This window comes from Diprion similis, chromosome 2 (genome assembly GCF_021155765.1).
Source record: "Diprion similis isolate iyDipSimi1 chromosome 2, iyDipSimi1.1, whole genome shotgun sequence".
NCBI lineage: Eukaryota > Metazoa > Arthropoda > Insecta > Hymenoptera > Diprionidae > Diprion > Diprion similis.
The window spans coordinates 12,203,239-12,225,897 of NC_060106.1; the positions used below are offsets into that span (position 1 = coordinate 12,203,239).

The 22,659-nt window shown below is 38.7% G+C and overlaps 3 protein-coding genes across 3 annotated transcripts; 1 reads left to right on the forward strand and 2 right to left on the reverse strand.

Moving 5' to 3' along the window:
* Positions 1 to 48: 48 nt before the first annotated feature.
* On the reverse strand, positions 49 to 12,159 carry LOC124416018. The gene is made up of 5 exons (XM_046896835.1): positions 12,049 to 12,159; positions 9,328 to 9,433; positions 9,048 to 9,238; positions 5,756 to 7,466; positions 49 to 5,674 (listed from the first exon to the last, which is right to left on the reverse strand). Exons 1-5 carry the CDS (start codon positions 12,125 to 12,127, stop codon positions 436 to 438), a joined length of 7,326 nt encoding a protein of 2,441 aa, XP_046752791.1. The 5' UTR covers positions 12,128 to 12,159; the 3' UTR covers positions 49 to 435.
* A 1,800-nt stretch (positions 12,160 to 13,959) lies between these two features.
* Positions 13,960 to 16,355, reverse strand: LOC124416016. The gene is made up of 7 exons (XM_046896832.1): positions 16,308 to 16,355; positions 16,091 to 16,223; positions 15,771 to 15,885; positions 15,431 to 15,495; positions 14,847 to 15,045; positions 14,563 to 14,754; positions 13,960 to 14,493 (listed from the first exon to the last, which is right to left on the reverse strand). The coding sequence occupies exons 2-7, from the start codon at positions 16,146 to 16,148 to the stop codon at positions 14,313 to 14,315; spliced, it is 810 nt and encodes a 269-aa protein (XP_046752788.1). The 5' UTR covers positions 16,149 to 16,223; positions 16,308 to 16,355; the 3' UTR covers positions 13,960 to 14,312.
* Positions 16,356 to 19,907: 3,552 nt separating this feature from the next.
* On the forward strand, positions 19,908 to 21,996 carry LOC124416017 (pleckstrin homology domain-containing family J member 1). The gene is made up of 2 exons (XM_046896834.1): positions 19,908 to 20,191; positions 21,107 to 21,996. The coding sequence occupies exons 1-2, from the start codon at positions 20,101 to 20,103 to the stop codon at positions 21,586 to 21,588; spliced, it is 573 nt and encodes a 190-aa protein (XP_046752790.1). The 5' UTR covers positions 19,908 to 20,100; the 3' UTR covers positions 21,589 to 21,996.
* Positions 21,997 to 22,659: the final 663 nt, after the last annotated feature.

The window sequence follows — 22,659 nt, forward strand, 5'->3', positions numbered from 1 at the left end:
TATAAACGGTTTTCGGTATTGATAAACATACACAGTTCTCAACGTGCAAAATTAAATTAAATTCTTTTATGTGATTGTCTTTTACACAGTTGAGTAGCTGAAATAACTCGAAATACCTTCGTGGTGATTGACCACACCATGCTAGAGAGTCATTTTATTTACAGTGCATCAATTCCTTTGCCGTTCTGTGTAGAAGTTCTCAAAGATGAAGGAAATAGAACTTAAACAAGAAATAAATTTTCGTATATAACTTAATTTCTAATTTCAATAAATCGTACAAAACGTTATTACAATATACACTCACTTAATATATATGTACAAATTCTTACTCAATATAGTATGTAAAGTAAGGCCATATGTTACAGTTACACATGCATCCTAGCTTGACCTATGATACTACGTCAACCCCATCTTATTATTAAAGTTTCGAGATTTTCAAGTTTGACTCGATTCCCAGTAGGTACTTGCAATATCGCTCCAGGGGTCACTGAATTTGTTTTCGGTCACAAATCCGTTCAGTACAGCATCTACGTATTCCCTTCGCTCATGGGCAGAGTCAAACGAAAAACTCAACGAAGGAATAAATTCCGTCTCTACGACTGTCTTGATGGGCTTAGGCGTTGTTGTTGTTGTTGTTGTTGTTGAAGTTTTCGGTGTCTCAGGACTAATAGGAGCCGACTGCCAAACAGAGGCTTTCTTACCGCTTCGAAATTGCTCTAAATTGACAAACGGTGGAGGAAGATTGTAATTTATATTAGCAGAAGGTGTAAGTGGGGTAAAGTAACTTTGGCGAGTGTCAAACGAGAAGTAGGGTTGTCCAAAATTCTTCGTTAATTCTTCTAAAAGCTGCTCTCTTGATGGGGTAGAAGTTACGGCCGTCTTCTGCGCCGAAGCAAAGAGTGATTCCAAGGAGCCATTTATATCTGTCGCTAAAGGATTCACGTCATGATTGCTCGCCGAGGATTGTTGGTTGAGGATGGAAAGATAGTCAAATTGCGAATTCAGTCTTGGCTTCAATGCTACGCCCTGGTCGGTTCGGAAGGGGAACGGTCGTGGCAAGACTTCCGATTTAACTGAGTCTATTGCTTCAGCGCGATTGCCGACTGACTTTGAGCGTGTTATAGTTGGTTCGATAGATGGCGCTATAGTTGGTGCTATAGTTGGTGCTATAGTTGGTGCTATAGTTGGTGCTATAGTCGGCTCCAAATTCTTTTCGTTCACTGAACCTTCAATATCATCAGACCTAATGATTTCATAACCTTCCAAGCCAGCGAAACCAGGCGACGCGTTATTCCGGTGTTGCGCAAGAAGTTTGCTTATGAAATCTTCCGATGGATTAAAGTCGTCACCAGCGTTGATCGTGAAGGAAATCTCGTATGGCAAATCATTACTATTGTTGATCGAATCTTCTATTTGGCTTAAGCTGACCGGCAGGCCAGCCGGTGAAGTGTTTGGTCGAAGAGCCTGCAAAATATCCTTGTTGGATGCGTCAAGTTTTCCTGTGGTCGTTAAACCAGATAGATCCAGGATATTCTTGGGTGTGCTGGATTCAAAACGTTCATTATTTTCCACAGCGGTTATTTCCCTGAAAACATTGGCTGCGACATTTTCCCGATATGCGTTATGAGGAACAATTGCCGAATTAAACAAATTTGCCGATTCATCAGCTGGTTTTGAATTTTGCAGTCCGATGGTCTTTTGGCCTCGTGTATCTTGTGATGACTCAACAGCTTGTGAAATGAAAGTCGACGGAGTAGTATAAAACTGAGAGCACAACGAAGCTCCGTCTGTTCGAAAACTCATATTTTCGTTACAATCAGCCGGAATCAATCCTTGAGAGATGGTCCCCCGAGCATCAGATGTGTGCACTTCTAATTTTTTTCCGCTTGGGATGAGGAAGGGATTATCAAATCTGAGTGGAAATGGAGTGAAGGCGATATTTGGATAGCTAGTTGTTGATGATTCCTTGTTGGTACTGGACACAACAGCAAATTGGCTATTCTTAGTTTCCAAATTCCCCACACTTGAATCGTAGGTGAGATGTTTCACCAGAGGTTGTCTTGCAAATTGATCTCCTGGTTGCTGCTGTGGTATCTGGCCGGAGTTGAACGATATGGGCTTCTGATATTCGAATGGAGATAGGTAGTGCTTTCCTTGTGCAGAACTAAACGATGGATGAAGAGAGTTGGATAAGTCATGCAACGGTACGGCCCATGGATCACGAGGGTTTGAAGTCTGGACTAGAGGCGGTGCTTCAGTTGATGGAAGTACGGCTGGTCCTCGATTAAAAACATCCATCAAATCTATATTTGGTAACTTTGGAGGTTGCAGCACGTCAGTAACCAATGCCGGTATATATGGTGATGAAGAAGCAACATGTTCTTTGTCAGAATTGTTCACTAGGACACCCTCTGATGAGTTTCGAGACTCTGGAGTTTCAGAGAGCAGAGGAGGATTCTTACATGATACACTATTAATTCCAGTAAGCAAACACGGAAATTGTGTCACTGGTGATTCTGTAGATTTAGAAGTTTGAGGAATCAGAAGAGGTATCGCAGTAGACGTGTCAAAAGTCTGTGGTCGATCGATAACAACCATTGAATCCCCTCCCTGCGGGATTTGAGAAATCATCGGTGGTATCTTGGATGGTTTTCCAGCCACATTTTGATTACTGACTGCACTTGGGTTCTGTGAAGTGAACGACGTCATGGATTTTACAGATTCAGGAATCAAGAATGGCATTCTGGCCGGTGTATTAAACACCTTCATGTCATTGTTGGCATCCAAAGATTGTGGAATCAGAAGTGGTATACTGTCAAATGATTGAGAAGTCTGTGTCTCTGTTCTGTCAGCAGAATTCGTCGAGACTACATCCGAGGTATGTGTGATCAAGGATGGTGTCCTGGTGGCTACAGTAAAGATGCTCTCATTATTATCTGCTGCTGAAGATTGTGGAATCAAAGGTGGTATGCTGATAGATGGTTCAGAATTTTCTGTTCTGTCTGCAGAATTCGTCGAGGCTATACCCGAGGTTTGTGTTATCAAGAGTGGTACCCTGGTGGCTGTATCAAAGTTGTTCTTATCATTATTCGCATTTAAAGATTGTGGAATCAGAGGTGGAATACTGTCAAATGATTGAGAATTCTCGGTCTCTGTTCTGTCAGCAGAGTCCGTCGAGACTACACCCAAGGTTGGTGTGATCAAGAGCGGAACCCTGGTGGCTGTATCAAAGTTGTTCTCATTATTATTCGCTTCTGAAGATTGTGGAATCAGAGGCGGTATACTGTCAAATGATTGAGAACTCTCTGTCTCTGTTCTGTCAGCAGAATCCGTGGAGACTACACCCAAGGTTGGTGTGATCAAGAGCGGTACCCCGGTGGCTGTATCAACGTTGTTCCTATCATTATTTGCATCTAAAGATTGTGGAATTAGAAGTGGTATGCTGTCAGATGGTTGAGAATTCTCTGTTCTGTCGGCAGAATCCGTTGCGACTACATCCGAGGCGTGTATGATCAAGGGTGGTACCCTGGTGGCTGTATCAAAGTTGTTCTCAATATTATTCGCATCTAAAGATTGTGGAATCAGAAGTGGAATACTGTCAAATGATTGAGGATTCTCGGTCTCTGTTCTGTCAGCAGAATCCGTCGAGCCTACACCTGAGTTTTGTGTGATCAAGGACGGTACCCTGGTGGCAGTATCAAAGTTGTTCTCATTATTATTCGCATCTAAAGATTGTGGAATCAGAAGTGGAATACTGTCAAATGATTGAGGATTCTCGGTCTCTGTTCTGTCAGCAGAATCCGTCGAGCCTACACCTGAGTTTTGTGTGATCAAGGACGGTACCCTGGTGGCTGTATCAAAGTTGTTCTCATTATTATTCGCTTCTGAAGATTGTGGAATCAGAGGTGGTATACTGTCAAATGATTGAGAACTCTCTGTCTCTGTTCTGTCAGCAGAATCCGTGGAGACTCCACCCGAGGTTTGTGTGATCAAGAGTGGTACCCTGGTAGCTATATCAGAGATGTTCCCATGATTATTTGTAACTGAAGATTGTGAAATCAGAAGTGGTATGTTGTTAGATGGTCGAGAACTCTCTATTCTGTCAGCAAAATCCGTTGCCATTACACCTGAGACTTCTGTGATCAAAGGTGGTATCCTGGTTGATGTATCGAAGACATTCTCATTGTTATTTTCATCTAAAGATTGTTGAATCGGAGGGGTTATGCTATTAGATGGTTGAAAAGCCTGTGTTCGATTAACAACAGCCGTTGAATTTATCCTTACTGATTCGGCTGATTGTGAGATTTGCCAAATCAAAGGAGGCATCCTGGCTGGTGCATCAGGAATATTTTCGTTATTACCAGGATTCGTAGATTGCGGAATTACCAGTGGTATCCTAGTAGGTGATTGAGAAATCTGTGTTCTATCGGTAACATCCGATAAACTTACCTCCGGCAATCCGGCGGGTCGTGAGATTTGTATGATCAGAGGTGGAATTCTGGTTGATGCGTCAAACGCATTTCGATCGCTGTTTGCATCCAAAGATTGTGAAACTAGAGGTGGTATACTGTCAGATGGTTGAGAAGTCTCTGTTCTGTCAGCAGAATTCTTTGAGGCTACACCCGTAGTTTGTGTGACCAAAGGTGGTAACCCGGTAGCTGTATCAAAGATATTCTCGTCATTATTCGCTTCTGAAGTTTGTGGAATCAAAGGTGGTATGCTATTAGATGATTGAGACGTATCTGTCTCTATCCTGTCAGCAGAATCCGTCGAGACTGCACCCAAGGTTTGTGTGATCAACGGCGGTATCCTGGTTGATGTATCAAAGACGTTCTTATCGTTATTTACATTTGAAGATTGTTCAATCGAAGGCGGTATGCTATTAGATGATGGAGAAACCTGTGTTCGATTGATAAGAGCCGTTGAATTTATCCTTACTGATTCGGCTGGTTGTGAGATTTGCCAAATCAAAGGAGGCATCCTGGCTGGTGCATCAGATATATTTTCATTATTATTATTGTTAGTAGGTGGTTGAGAATTCTGTGTTTTATCGGTAACATCCGATAAACCTACCGCTGGCAAACCGGCGAGTTGTGAGGTTTGTCCGATCAGAGGTGGAACTCTGGTTGATGCGTCGAACAGATTTCGATCGCTGTTCGTATCCAAAGATTGTGGAATCAAAGGTAGTATCGTATCAGATGGCTGAGGCGTCTGTGGTCTATCAACAGTATCCGTTAAAACTAATCCTGGCAATCCGGCTGATGGTGAAATTTGCGAGATTGAAAGAGACATCCCGGTCGGTGCATCAGCTACATTGGCGTCCTTGTTGGAGTTTAACGGTTGAGAAATCAGCAGTGGTATTCTCGTTGATGTATCAAACGCAGGTTTATCGTTGTTAACGCTAGAAGATTGAAATATCAGAGGTGGTATCGTGACTGATTGATCAAATATACTTGAGTCGTTGTTTAAATCCGAAGATTGAGGAATCAGTGGTGGTATCCTAGTAGAGGATTGAGAAATTTTCATTTCATCAGTAAAAAGTTTTGAATCTATCCCTGGTATTTCAACTGATTGTAATACTTGCCAGATCAAAGCTGGCTTCCTACTTGGTGCTTCCGAAGATTGAGAAATCAGAGGTGGTATCCTGGTCGATATGTTAAATACATTTTTCTCGCTGTTTACCTCTGAAGATTTTTGTTCCGTTGGTGTTGCAAATTCCGCCGTTTGAGGGATCAAAGGTGGTATTCTGGTGGACGATGATGAAGTCCTTACTCTACTATCAACGTCAACTGTAACCATCCCTGATGATCCAATTTCAGAAATAGGTGGTAAGCTGCGTGGTTCATTGGAGCTATCTTCGTCATCGATTATCCCTGGAGATCGTATTCCTGACGATAGTATAGGTGGCGAACTTGGAGGGATCAACAGTGGAATCATATTGGGTCCTTCAGGAGTTACATTTACACTCATAGTATCCTTAGAATCCATTCCTAACGATCCTCCCTCTCGCGGAGGTTGAAGTACCAGAGCTAGCGACATATTGAACATATCGAAAGTGAGTAGTTGGTCACGAATATTGGTAGAAGACGAATCTGATGACCCCGAAGGTCGTGGAATTTGAATAATCAACGGTGGTATCTTGCCAGGGGAATTAAGCATGTCACTGTTCTCTTTGTTGGAATCATTTACCAAGCCTATTTGCAGCGCAGCATTTGGGTAATTGTCGACCAAAAAACCTTCCCTTTTCTCAGTAACTCGTGCGTGGAATTCATCACTTAACGAATCCTGTTCAGCGTAAAAGTGACGATAATTTTGTCCATGACTATATGATTCCGAATTGAAAATCGATGGCACTATTTCGACTTCCTCTGTGGTATTTCCAATGTTCGATTTAGGGTTTGAAAAATACGAATCTTGTACCCCCGACCCAAAGCTCTCCGTCGGTTGAACAGCTTTTGCGAAAATTTCACGGTGCTTCTTGTCTGCGGTAATTGGATTTGCGGTATCTGATTGCTCACTTGGTTCACTATTCAAGATGGCTGAATTTTTGGAATTATTATTTTCCGATTTACGATCTTCGTGAATTGTCGTTGATTGCGATGTCAAAATGTTACTATTCTTACCGTGAATGTAAAGATGATCTGAGCTTCCCAAGTCTTGATCATCATTTTTGTAAGCTGCCGTAGAAGGTCTGTATGTAGTTACAGGTACCGTGGGTGAGTATAATTTTCGTGTCGTTGTGGTAACCGTTGGAACAGTTGGAGCATAGGATGGCTGAAATTCTTCTTTGTAAATGTTAATATCGTGGTTATCAGAGTTTTGAAAATTTTCTTGTATTATAATTGGTCGCACTGTTGAATAAACATTCTGAGAGTCATCGTTGACACTTCTTTGAATGTAGATAACTGATGAATCTTTCGCTCGATCGTTTAATCTGGAATCCTCGCCCGGACGATTGATCTGAAAGTTTTTCGGCCGAAGCCGGATATTGATCAAATTCTGCTTAGCTGGAGTGTAATCGTCATTAACACCGTCATTGTTCTTTCTCAATCGAGAATTTTCTTGCAGTGGAGGCTGTTCTGTATGGAAGATTCCATGATTTGGAGGGTCTCTTTCACTCGATACTGCAATCCTTTCACGGATATTTGTTTTGTCGTTTTCTTTGCCTGCAACTTTCACAATGTTTAGTTGTCTTCCTCTGATTTGTTGATCACTTCCACCACTGTTCGGCTTTGGCAGCTGCATCATTTCGTACGCTTTTTGGATCATTTGTTCCTCGTTATGATATATTTGTTGGTGTAGAAAATGATCATCATTGGGCACTCCACATTCTACGTTACTCCACCAATCACAGGTAAGTAAAGTTTGTGAAAAAATTGATCCAACTGGGCAGACGAACGAAGAAACCACCACATTGTGACATACGTGAAAAACCTGACATCCAGCTTCCTCGTCAGCATAGTAACCTAAGGATCAATATAACAATCAATCAATTGCACATTCACTTTTGAATGTGTGTAGGTGTGTTATTTGAATCAAGACATCGGCTTTTTATTAGTCTAAGTTCAATGCATTAATGGCAAACTTATCGGTACAAGTATTACACACTTCTAAGACGACTCTCGCGCATTAAAAATAATTGCTGAGCAGTGAGCAGGTGATTCAACGCCTCGGAGATGCTGTGAGAGTGTCGCAACACCAGGTAGAGAAGTTTCTACTCGGTGGGCTCCCGTGGGCCCCATGAGTTACACCATTACGATTTAAGCGATTTAACTCACAAATTGTTCGACATGAATATCATTTCACGTCAATTCGCATAGAACGTTTAAGACACCGTTAATATTATAAATAATTAGTTGACCTCCTCGATCAGATTATTTTAGAACGAGGAATAGTAACTCTGACCTCGTTAATTAATCAAGTTTATAGTTCTGACTATGAGTCATAAAAATGCGATTTTTGTTCAGGAAAGTGAGTAGGCGTATATTGCCAATAACATGCAGTGCGTGAATCAATATGTTGTTTTATCCATCTTCAGCCTCAGGGAAATTGTATGTACATGCAATCACATGCAAAGGTTTATTGCTTTGAAAGGTGGCATGCGGTAGAAAGGGACAGCCCACTTTGCTGTGATGCTTGTGGTAAGTGAAGACGCGGATGTCCTTGTGGACCAAAAAATTAAGCCGTATAAGAACGTATGAAGCAAATTCGTTGGCGATAGGATGCTGCGGAACCAAAATGTCGCTGCAAAAATGCCAAAATGACTTTCTGAACGACGCCCAAACCTCATATCCTATGTGGAGTAAGACTTTTACCAAATAGTTTACTCACTTTGAATCACGGGAGTCAATTAACCTGCATGTATGCATGCGATATGTAAATTAAACGAAGCTAAAAAATTGTGCAAAATTTTTTTATCATTTTTCGTACGATAACAGCCCTAACTCGGTTTTAAAATCGCAGTTTTCTTTTTTATTTTGTTTTTTTAACTCAATACAAGAACGCGTCCACGTGATATTTATCAGATCCTGGATTTGACAAGCTAAAAAAAATCTGGATATCGATCGAAAGAAGACTTGTTAAGAAAATCTGTAATGAACAACAATTGTGTTGAAGTTTGCACGAAACTTGTTGTCACACATGATAGTAATAATATTCTTGCTAACAATGATAATAGGAGAGTTCCGCGTGCCTGTTCCTTCGAGATGCGTCGCAAAAGAAACGAAATCTTTAGCATCTGTTCTCACGTTTACAAGGTTTCGTTTGTTTTTCGCCTCTCCCATGAATGTCAAGAATCCTTCTCTTCCCTGATCCAAGTAATATTGGTGTCTGTACGTGACTACGAATACTCGATCGGTGATTCCACGCGGGGGATCTGGCATTTTCTTTGCTTTCTCAATAGGTCATATTAGCTACCAGTTATACAAATTCCAAGAGTGGAATGAACAATGTGAATTGTTAACAGACTAATTGTTTCAACGAACAGTTTATAAGAAGTAATCAATTCAAAGAGTGGTGGCAACATTATATTCGACGATTATAATTACCCGGCATCCGACCCTGACAGGAGAATCTTGTTTTCGGCACGCTGGTGTAGGTTGGATAATTGACACCTGGCTCACCAGGTACGTTCGATCTGATATCCGAAAATCCCGATTCTACCTGACTGGAGTCGTAGTCACCATCCGTTGAGTCATACCTATCGTACGATCCATCTTCATCGGTACTAAAGTATTTTCTGTAAAGTAATTGCTTCCAAATGATTTCCTCTCCCAGCACCACATCCTTAATTTTAAAGGAATTACATAGGATAGCTACTATAATTACCTTCCTCTACTGCCGTCAATTGCTCTTCGAAAATGGAAGCTTTCCTGGATATCTTCGACGTTTTCCTGAATCGATTGAGCGATGCACAAAACAACCGTGGCGAGATCTGAAAAAATGAGATATCGTTATATCTTTATTACTGTGAGTAATCACGAAATAAATTATTATTATTAGCTAAAGACATAGTTAGTGGTATGATAAAATTAAGTAACACCTGATAACTACCACATAATAAACATCATGCTTTCAAACACGGATGACCGAATCAGAGTTATTATGATGCTTGGATATTGTGCATTTCTATCGCAAAATGTCACTGCCATGATGCATGTACTAAATAAAAAATTCTTGGTATATAGTGCTTGAAAATACAAGTAAGCAGCGGATGAGATAAAGTTTCCATTTTCCATCAGTGGGACAATATTTCTAATTTCTTTTGTATACGTAATCAATATTTCATTTTTGTTTTAATGTAGGTCCCCATCATCGGCAGTACTAGAGAAAGAATAGAAAAACTCAACTTTCGAATGGCACTTTGTACTTTCACTTGTTCAAAATAATTTGCACTAAACGTTGTACTAATAGAGTAATTCGTCTCCGAATGCGTTAGGTGTTAACGTTTTCAGAGTCATGATAATGGTCAAGTATTGCAAAATATAACACAAGTTAAGCTATGAACAAAAATAGAAAGCTCGAGCGCGATTTGCACATTCTACAGTCACTAAAATATTACACTAAGTGAGAAAATTTCGTACAACGCGAATTCAATAGAAATTTCCGTCTGACGTATTCCATTTTTCATTTCTGCAAGTTTTGTCTTACGCGAAAATCAAAATCGAACTTTTGGAGATGAAACTTGAAGTCACGTTTTGAGAGCCGTTCAAATATAACAATACCTAATATAGGAAATCCACTTTCTTTCAAATCACTTTCCAAACTCAATCTCTCAACATCCGTACTTAAATATCGCCTGAATAATATGGAAAAGGAGAATGAATTTTTTTGTGAATTATATCACATCTTAGTAAAAGTTTCGTGAAATTTTTTATATTTCGTGTCATCAATTCCAAAACAATGCCCAACGAAGTAAATAAACTTTCACGCTTCGGGCAATCGGGAAAATAAATGTAGACACTTGCAGACACGCGATATTCTCCGGAAGATGATTTTATCGATAAAAGGCGTGCGATTAGGCATTTGGCTAGACTAGCAAAAACGAAAATTTACTCATTGTCAAATTTAATTGAATCCGCTTTCACAATTTTAAATTTAATTTGAACGTATACATCGTAATAAAGATGAAACAAAGTCGATCTATCAAGTTCACGAGTAATCAGTTAGTTTTTACCTAACTGTAAGCTACATAAATTCAGTGAATGAAGAATAAAATTAAAAAATGAACAACAACATTTCTCGGTTTTTTCTCACTTTTTCATATTTTCACATCCATTTTTTTAAATGACGTGAAGCCTGCATTGTGAAAGTAACCTCAGCTATGATTTATAGCTGTTGATTTATAAGGAGCGAAGAAATAATTTTATGCAACAACTGAGTACAAAAGAAAAAAAAAAAAAACATCAATGCGAACCACTTTCGCGATAAAAATAGAGCTTCAAATATTTCGCACTTATCGTTCACACATAATACACATTCTATTGAACAGTATACTGCGAGCACTGCAACACCGAGTACATTAACTCCTCCTAAAATCCGAGCATCCCGTCTAACAGTCAGCTTGACAATGAAATAAATTCATTGTCATGTATTTTCTTTTCGGCGCAAACCCGGAATAAACACCCGCCTGCACAAGTAACGAGTCGAAATGTTCGTGGGATAAACTTACAAAGGTAACTTTGAGTGGACCGCATGTTGTCCCGGACTCACGTCGGGGAGACACCACTAAAATATTGGCAGCCCGCCGGTCGGGAAGTCTGTAACGCACTGTTCCCAGTGCGAGCTAAGGATCTCTCAGCTTCTCCTTGCTCGTCCAGATACCGAGAAGGGGGAACCGGCAAGGATGAGGGAGTTAATGAACGACAGACCGACCACCGGTCGTCGTTTTGGCTGGTCAAATTTAGTAGCCACACACGAAACACCGTTTTCCGAGTATCGTGGGCGTGTGCTAGGACACTAAATCATGTAATATCGTCGCCTACTGCTGTTCCCGGTTACTCAATTGTCCGTCATTCTCACGGAATCGAGTAAACCCATCCCGTTCTAAAGTCATCAGAATAACGATTGATTACCGAAGAAATGACGATACTTTTTATTTTTCTAAAACGACGCTACTTTCCTTGCCCGTGTAACGAAGATCGCGGACTTTGACGATAATTCAAGTGTTATTCTTTGCTTTTTTTTTGTGCTATGCTTGAAAGATTAGATTCAACTGCTTTTGAATTCTCCGCTTATTCTCAACACACTAATCCGCACACCTATAATAATTGGACACTTCAAACAAGACCCGAGTGATTAGTTTTTACACGGCTTGACTCCTCGCATATTCCAAGACTAATTATCCTCCCAACTCTTCGCGGGTTCTTTTGAAAAGGGTCAAGCGGCCCTCAAATTGGACAGTATTCTGCACAACAGGTATACGAAGCTGTTGAAGTCAGACCGCACGACATACATTCATGTATAAACCAGCCCAACCCGAGGCAATCAAAATCCCAGCCAGCCAGCCAGCCAGCCTCTGTGAATATTGGCACAAAGATTCTCACGTACCTGTATATGAGGCTGCACGTATACCATAAGCAGCTGGGCCGTGGATGTAATACTTTCGATTACATAAGTTCGATGACATTGCCTCAGTTCTGAGCGTTGCGTCTTCGGAGCAGCTTTCGAGTTACGCAATATACGAAACGCGGTCCGAACTCGTCATATTTTATTAATTCAGCCAAACCTGATCATATTAAATTGTTACCTACGCATTAAAGGTGGATAATGCCGAAAAGTTGAAGTACCTTCGTTAGATGTTCGAAAACCTGTTGCAGATAAAAGTAATCGATGCATCATTCTAACATCTTTCAATAATTTAGTTGCAAAAATTTTGCTAATGATCTCGAAAATTTTCTGCATCTCAAAGCGCGACGAAAATCATATAAATCCGAACACGGCTGCGAGAACAGAGCATTGGAGAAAAATATTATGTAATTCCACATAAAACCTGTTGATTGCAACATTCGCACGTACCTACCGTAAAAATATTCAGAACGCGCGAATCATCCACGTACAATGAATCATCCACCAAATTCTCGCAACGCAATTCTCGTGCCCACACCATGCAGACCAAAATACAAAGGGTGCTTTCCGATGAAAATAAAAAAAAGGATAATTTTACGAATGATTGACGTGCATTCATCGTTCCATTATCACACTATCCCGTGGACGAGTCGTGAGACAATACAATCAAATTTTGCTTTCGAAAGCAGTGAGAACCAGACATACGATAAAAAACGCCGCAATATGTCTTTCCCACTACTTGATCAAGCTGCACCGTAGAATCCCATGCAAGGAAAATAAACGTTTATTCATAAGTACAATCCGATCGAAGATGCGTCCCTTTCACGGTAACCAGCAGTTCTGACGCGGGTCCCGGTCGGTCGAATCCTGCGTTTCTCGGATAGAGCCGACGGACACTGTGTTACATTCTCCCGCAAGTTTACGAGGCGAGATGATGACACTCTACAACCTATCCTTTCACTGAAACCGCGCCTAGTGCACGCGATCAGATGCCAGGGTCATTCAAAAGGTTCACAATTGATCAACATGCATGGCCGTTTTAGAATCGTGTTTGCGACGAACGACGAGAATAACGCATCCCTCGCATCTCAATTTTTCAAAGACATACTTTGTAGGTTCGGTGAACTAGTCTAGTAAAATCGTGTTGTGAACCGCAGTAGCAATAAAAAATCTGCAAGTATGAGAGAAAAAAGGGGACAGAAATCAATTGAAGAATTTCACATTTGCGCGATGAAGGCAACTATGAATTTTGAACAGTTATTCGATTACCTTCACTCCTAAGACTGGCGATACATGCGTTACGGTTTTTCGATTGAAATTGCGTTTTCAATCAACCGTTTATACATCAAACATCCTCGAAGGATTTTTCTGTACAGATCTTATCCTCTGAATTTTCCCCTCGAAACGAGACGATCCATTACGTGAATAAATGCGAGGTACTAAATGGAAGTCGTTCGATAGGATGAACCACATTCTGATTGATGATCACTCGGTTTTCACGGTGGATCGCTCCTGAAGTAATTCTTCAGTTCGTAAGTTGTGCTCCGCAGATGATCCTTGATTCTCGTCTCCACTTACACACAAGAGACTATCTGCGGGTGTTAACGGAGGGCATGATAACGGCTGAACGAAATGAATACCCAGCAAGAACGTGCCGATCGGCATCACTGCGTGAAGTTGTAATACCACCCGGTGAATTCCAATGCTCTTTATCATTTGTCACTAAATGACGGTGTAACTGATATACCAATGGATTCGGCAAAAACTCGGAGCTCGCAACTGAAGCGTATGCTGGACAAGAACCACTTTTTTCGCAGTTGTTTCTGCTTCCATAGAAACTAGCTCCAAAAAATATTCCAGATTATGATAAATAAGTACAATCAAAATAAGTACTGGTAATTAAAGTATAACAAATTAGCTAAACAACAAACCAAAATACATATCTTACACGCGTTCAAAAAACAATGTAACAAATCATTTGCTTCCTGCAATCAAACTCGAATCAATTTTGTTACTCGAAAGAATTTTTCATACTAATAGCGACTGATGGTTCGATGTATCCATTGCCATTATCCGCGTCTTACTGTCGAGAAGGTATCGACCATTCTAGAAAATCGTGAAATTTCTTCCTGGTATTTAGTATCGAATAAAGCGGTATCGTCACTGCGAAGATCATCGTTTCCATGAGCCTTGTTAAATTTGTTGAAAGCACACCTAGTCGAAGACTATAACGGCTTGTTCTTCTCTTACTCTTCGATCTTTTCTTCAAGCCTCGGAAATAAAGTTCCTCTGACCACCTGGTTGATGTAGCTAGGTGAGTTCGCCGATTCTTGTTGAAGCTTTTTATACTGCTCGGGATCATTCAACATTGCCGTATATTTCTTTATCAATTTCTCGTTCCGAATCTCTTCCCTCTCTATTCTTTCCCTGAAAATACAAAGCGAATAATAACCTTCGAGACGAGCGTATCATCATTGCCTGTTGAGACGATCCCACCTGTCCGCTTCGTCTTTGATTTTATCACCGAAAAGCCTTCCAACAGATCCAATTACGCCACCGTCGAAGATGGGTTCCCAGTAAAATCGTCTGCCATTGGATTCGTCTATTGCGGAATCAAGATTATCGCTACGAACTTGGCCGGCGACCTCCAGCTCAGAAATCTGTCTATTAGCCTTCGATCTACGGTTTCTAAATAAAAAAATACATCAATGTTCAGGTCACATAGCATTTTTGTGGCTACTATCACTTTTCTTTTCTTTTTTTTTTGGATCTGTTTTTACCGATCAGACTGCATGACTGTATCGTCATCGAATAAACGATTGGTTGGCACGGTGCTAACTCGTCTAGAAGATTGCCTCTTGGTCCTCTTACGTCGAGTAGACCTTGCGAACTTTTTTTCGGGACGATTCAAAACCTGTAGATCCCTCGTTGAATTGCTAGGACCGTAATTAAAGATGGTGTAGCGCGCCTCTGGTAATTCTAGTTCGAGATCGATGCCATGTTAGATTTCGTATGATTTTCTCACGGTCATGTGTTACAAAATGACTATCCTAATGTTTTTCAAACGTTGGAATTTATCAATGCGTGCCATAAAGTATACGCTATTATGAAACATAGGTTTAGAAAAAAATAAATATCGAATAATCAAGTGAAGGAATTATCTACGTTCAATCGACTAACGCAGACGGGTCAAGGAAAGCGACTTATCAAACCCCAAAAATCTCCGGTTAAATACAAAACATGATAGTGAGTATGAATAAATAATAAAAATTCAGTTGTAACGGCGATATTCATTAGCAATAACATATATTACGTATAGTCAAGAGTAAGAAATAAAAGTTCTGTATAAGTTGTGAACTCTTACCGGAATTCCTAGACGTTCGTCTGCCTTTATATAAACTGTTCGCAATATTTTGAGGGTCATCAAACCTATAAAATAAAATTAATGGGTCAGCTTTTTTTTCTTAAATTCTGTTCATTTTATTTTGACGTGCCGTGTGACCGTTTCCCTAGTACAGACATAAAGTGTTTAATTCACTAAATTCCTGTCACAGAACCAACGCTCAAGAGTATAGTAGAAAAGCTGAACTTGTGTGACTCTTAACATCAAGAACCATGTCGCCAATAGGTACACAAAATGTTAAACCCTTTAAAATCAAATCTCTAAATCATGCCAAGTAAACTTGTGATAATATAACGTTTACCGTTTTATTCTCGATGCAGGCTCAAGAGAACGAAGAATCTCACGTTTTCGCTGACTATGTAGCGACTTGGATTCATACGGGTAACTCGGCAAATTATGTCTCCACAAAAACTGACCTGGTTAAATAAATGATTGAAGAAATTTAAAAAGTTGAAAATGTAAGAATTATTTCGATATTCTAGAAAATAGCTTACAATTCTTGAATGATGAATTTTTGTATGATACAATAAAACGAAATGTGTTATAGTAAATGTTATAATGTGCAAAATGATCGATTGTTAATACTTGGACAACCTGATGACGAAAGTTGCTTTGTCTTACCGAACGCGTCGCACATTCCAATCACCATAAGCGTTAATAAAAAAACCCAATAGCTCATATCTGTATTGAAAACTCGCAGCGTCGATTGGAACTCTTTTATTTCGGTTGTCAGTTTTCGCAATTTTGATCCTTCAGAAAAAAAAATCCTTTCACCAAAGTTGTAAATATTCAGGCACTTCGACTAGCCTTGACAAAAGATGAAATGATCACTGGTATTTGTTCTCGCAGTTTTATTCGTACAGGTCACAATGGAACTGCATCTGCATGAGAAAGGCAACTGCACTATAGCAACGAAACACATAGCAGTGCAAAAAACGGTGTAGCAATGAGCAGTAAAAATAATCGATTACGATACGAACCGTGAAGGCGCAATTCCTGGCGCATGAGCCAATCAATTTTTTGTGATCTCACTGCATTAGCGTAGCATATCACATATGTAGTAACAATCCACACATGATCCATACTCGATCCGAAATCATTTTCCACATATTTACAAAAAGTGACAAATATGCTGTATTACTTTCACCGGGCAACAAAATAACGAGGTAATTACACGGTCTGAGTTTCATCACAAAATGCTGGGGATTACACCATAAAACTCAGCTAGTTTCTGCCAGCAAATGATAAGTATAAGGATAATATCTCAGCAATAAATTTCGCGATATATCTTGGAGTCAACTGGCAAAGTCTCGGTTCTATTCGTCGTTGCGTAATTTTATACCCTTCTGAAATTTATAATTCATAGCCCAACAAGCTTACTTATATTTTCCAAGATTCAATGGTGCAATATTTTTGTTTCGGTACGAGTTTCGAAAAATTCTTCACTGGCACCCGTTTTAAGCCATTCTGCAATCCACCTAAGGTGAAAAAATTATTTAGCATACTTGTCTGGTGGCTATTTGATTAAACTGTTTTCTGTATTTTAATTCACAAAACTCGAATCTCTCATACATGTTCACCATGCATTTAACGAACAGATATGTATGTGTAACGATACTCCTTGCTATGGAATTGGCGGCACGATTCATTCCGAACATCAGTTATCATTCTTACATTACATTCCCGAAAACTTCGTGCCTAGCTTTTAGAAAGGATTCTTTGGAAAGGGCCACAAGTCTGCTTCTAATCGACGTACGATTTATTCCACGTGTCCTGCCATCGGGATCTTTTATTCAGAGAAATATTCCAGACGTTTCGTTGGTCAGCACAGAATAATGCCGACTACTTCCAAAATAGTTCACGATTTTCCCATTTCCATAACGCTGCGAGCCAACGTGAAAGTGTTTCATTAGAAATTATCACAAAAATATCTCAATGCGTGAAGAGTAAATTGTATGAAAATTTCTCTTTAAAGTATAAACATTTTGCTATCGTGATCTTCTGGATCCATACAAGAGATTCTATTACGTATGCCTAGAACACGGTAAAAAATGCGATACCTTATCTTAATTTGTTAAACAAAATTGTTAAAAAGTAGAAAAATTAAAATGACTTTGTGCCGGTGTTTTGCTTTCCCATTATTGTTAAGTATTCCCCGTGATGGAATAAGCTACTATAGATACTGGTTTTACTATCTTGATATAGAAAGTAAACGAAAGTAAAGTACAAAATTCATAAACTTCGTATAAAACGATCATCTCCCCAATAACAATTATATTCTTGAGGCATTATACAGAGGGTAATTATTATATACATTCATGGCTTCCTCGTTATAGGAAGCCGAAAATTGCGTGCCATAAGAATTTACATGTAATAGACATCGGCGCGTAGATCGTTTGATAGTCACCTTCTGAATCAATTTTATTCTTTTTTTACACGACTACTTCATGGGAAAATGATTATTTAAATTTGTTCTTACTCTTGTATACAATTTTATAGGCTTAGTACAAGGCGGAAGTATTTTTATTATTCACCACGGTAAATTTTTACTTGTACTTGCCAATTAATCGCCGTGCACATTTCGTACAGCTCAAGACGTTAACTGCAGCTATTTATACGCACATCGTTTACGTATTAATTGGAAAGGACATTAAAATTATTGAAGTTATTATTGTCTCGCGGATCATGATAAAAAAACATTTACAATTTCATTTACAAATAGAGGATTTAAGTCGGATTGCCATACAAATTAATTACATTTGCTTCGTGTAACTTTCTCATTCGTATCGACAATAGATATGTACTTAAATTGCACGTTTCATAGATTATTAAAATAACAATGTACAATGCCAATGTTGCCTGCTAGCTCATGAATTTATCTATTCAAGGACTTACATCTCTTTCTACAGAGATCGGTCTAGACCTTGACTTTCAGTGAAAATCCCTTTGCTTTCTATATTAATCCATACAGTGACAGATGGCCTTAAAAATAAGTCTCTTTCTGCGAAAGGCTGTTTTTATCGTCATTATATAAGATTTCCATGCCTGAATGCACAAGAATTTTATAAGGTAAACAAACATGAATAAATACGGCTGAATTAACCACGCTCCTTAGATCGTTATAAACATACCCGTGTAAATATAATTTTTAGAATCTATATAATTAATCAACGATTTAATTATTGTAATACGAATATAGTGAGGCCAGGAAGCAATTACCTTAGTTATCGTGGCTCCTTCTTTACGATGGACTGGGACTGGGAACCGTTCAAGTGCACACTACAAGGTTACGATATTGAAACTGTACCAGCACAATGACACCTTCACTAATAACTCACAAGTCTCCTCAATCACAAACTTCACTTATAAAAAATTGGTACAGTACACCTCAGGAAAAGATCGCATAGTTTGCAAGATTCTAGTTAAAATTACTTATTCAATTTTACACCCGTTACCGAATGAACAGTGACCACTTGTGCTTCTGTCGTTGGAAAATATACAACAATTTAATCAGGTGTTAATATTGTTTGACAATGAAATTTTTCCGAAAATTTACGAAATTTTTTAGCAAAACTGACCTCATGTTTTACGCAATTTCATAGAGTGAAAATAATGCCAGAATTTTGTTGATATTTTCAACATGTTGAAAATTGACTTTCAGCAAAGTCAAAATGTTCAAAGTGCGTAAAAAATAAAGAAGGAGAATCGTTTCATCGAGATACCGATCTTAAAATAATAGCTATAGAAAATGAAATACCCGAAGCTTTTCGAGAATTTTTATCAGGTGGAACTACAGAATGTTGTAGTCTGTCTTTACCGACCGCGCTAAATCTCACTTATTTTGATCATTATCAGAGACTACACATCACCGACGTGAAAATTATGCAGTAACGTAATTCCAAACGCTATACCCTATATAAATACCCAATAATTCGCAACAATAATGCCAAAAAATGTATTCTTGTCATCGAATAACCATTTATTGCAGGATTACATTTCCTGTCGTGATTTTTGTATGGAGCAAAAAAATTTTAGGACAATTTCGTTCAGCACTGCATGTAGAATTGCACTAACTACGAAATTTTTATATCAGTGCTGCAAATGTTTCGATAATAGTCAAACAATGCGACAGTTTACTCAGTCGGTAAAGAGTGTGTATAGCAACTTGTGAAGATTTTAATAATTGCAACTCAGAGGTTTATCTGAAAATAAATAGACAATTTTGAAGAAGCTACTGGTAGATAAAAAAATTTGAACAAAATTAAAACTGATGAGATGGAAACTTGGCCAAATTCGCAGTACTTCCGTAATAATAGCAATAAGTCTACGTGAAACAGATTTTCAAATCGTTCGATCAGATGTCTGACCGCATTGTTTGATCGACACCGCGGTACTGATTCTGCGCAAGAAAATTCGCGCGGCGATACAGAATTTCAACGACTAGCGACACCTAGGAATAATCCGAGGAACCTGACCAACAATAACTGGCTCATCTGTCAGATGAGTCGAAGTTTGAAAAAGGTTATGTTGCGTTGTGGTTGATAAGAAGCGCAGAAGCCCAGATTAGTAGTGTCTTATATCCGTGGCTGCGTAATGACAGGGAAATTGTGAAGGTTAATCGTTTTCAGAAAATGAAATTCAGCGAAAAGGAACTCGCTGAAGCCAGCAACGGACCCGCCAACCTCGAGGGTCGACTAAATCACAAGAGAGCACACAAGTCGGGTTAGTACGTAAAAGCTCGACAATTATCCGGCCTATGCCAAACTAATAGCTCTAATTTCCATAACCAGCTCACGTACACTCCCTGACACTGAGCACGTGACGTCAGGAATAACGGCGTCACGATTACCATCGACGCTATTCTGTTTACATAACCTCAAAGAGGTGCTAATTTTCAATGTTTGATTCACCTTCAGGCAGACAATAACCATTGAATTATTATTTTTATATTGTTTTTGACGCTCTTCGCGCGTCTCGTTCTTGCTGTGAAGTCTCGTTGATCCAAGAAGCGTTTAAGCATGCTAAATCTCATCTTTTTGAAACTGAATTTGCAACACCAGCATCGAGTGTTCTGTTTATAATTATAAATAAGCAGTTAACTGTATGTAGTGCAATTATTCAATTAAATTTGCATTTGTTAAGATATTATTCATCTGCACAAAAATTGCGTCAATTTAGAGTATTGCTGACAAATATTAGACACTTGTTTATCTGGGACACAGTCTGCACTATCTTGAGGTAACTGCTTTTACTATGACTGCATCCAACCATGACGAACGAATTTGTACAGATTGTGAACTTTTCCGATTGTATTATAAATTATCTAACGATTCAGTAAACAGGAGAACATTGGTAGATATTTTACAGATCAATATCTAAGAAATAGAAAGTAAGAGATTATCCAGCGGTGTTTTTTTGTCCCAGTAATTTGAATTCAATATTTGTGCAACCGCTTTGGACTTCAAAAAAGAAGAACTTGAAGGGAATAAAACATTCTGCAAAGAACTGTTTATCAATTTACGAACCAAAGCTTACATCACTGTATTTGATAAGACTTGGAAAATACTGCAATCATATAACTATATTGTTAAGCAAATCATGTCGAACATAAGCATGTAATTTGTGTTTGTTTTTCAGGTTTTAAAGAAAAATGGTTTAAGCTAAGATGGAACCTACTTTTTTACTTCAACCTCAACGACCTTGGTCAAATTGACAAGAGGCAGCCGTCAGGTGTAATTGTTTTGGAAAACTGCAGTATTAACTTGGACACCACGACCGAGGGTGCGTTCGCATTTAGTATATCGTTTAGGGATGAGCATGATAAGCGTCACGTCTTTAGCGCTCAATCGGAATCAAAAGTCGAGCAGTGGGTAACGATACTAAAACAATCAAGTTACGAATATTGGCGATCTAGGCTGATTACGTTACAAGAAAGACTGTGTCAGAAAACTGGTAAAGACCCCTTGCTTATGTACCCAAGAAATCAAGGGGTGGTTCGAGATCAAGCTTGGGAGAACATGCCCAGCTTTAAATCTCACGTTCGAAATTTTAAATCTACCGTCATCACATCCTCTGGAATGAATACTTTAACCAGAGAAGTTAATCTTATTGAATTTTGACAATGCAAAGTATAACGTGAGTGGTTTAGGCTTTGGTCATTCTTCAGACTGTTAAGGAACAAAATTAAAGTAAATAAACTCAAATAATTTAGACTTAAGCTGTTATGAACCCAGACGAATGTAAATCATAACTATCACAGAACAGATATTAAATTGGTGTATATTTGTATGATGGTAAAGTCACCGCAACATTTTTTATCCAAATATATTATATCTATGTACTGCTTGATGCGTGTGTCGACAATACGAATATTTTTACCATAAAGATTATTGGAATAGAATCTTTGCTATCGCTCAACTGATGTACACCAGTGTTACAATATTTTTAAGGTATTTAAAATATAACTAAAAATAATAATCACTTAACGAGTAATACTTTTTACTGTTCTTTCAGACACTATTATTATAAAAAGAAAAAAAAAAAAAAAACTGTTTTACCTGAATTAGGCGATAGCATTATATACATATACAATTAAGTATTAAACATTAGATTGGATTCATCAGAAAAAAATCCTGTTGACACTTTGCCTAGTTATTAGTTTAAGCCCCTGATAATCCCGATACCAAATACTCGTCGATTTATTTATTATACTAATATGTGTATGTATCTATACATCACGAATACTGTTATACTCAAAACAAGCCTGTGTAATTTAAGAAAAATTGAATGTATTTTTATATTAGGTTTCGATAGTTTTTTTGTAACAATTGTATAGAAGTCTGCCTATACCAGTTGTTTCGTTGCATATATGAATATGTATAAATCTACCGCAGATTTCTGTTACCGTAGAAAAAATGTTGCCGCGATTACGACAAAATAACGGTTTTATACATGTAATAGTAAAGAATATTTTCACCATTAGTCACGGAACACTTTGTAATTAGTAAAACGTAACGAATTTCAGTGGGCCTTCCACGATGTAACCGATTTAAGCCTAGGCTTCAATTATCCTGAGATTTCTCTGCAAGAAAATAAATCACATTTACTCGTCGCACGTGATGTGTCAGCTTTTATTGTACATCGTACGATACCCGAACCTGCTTCTATTGGGATTTGTTTTACAAATATTT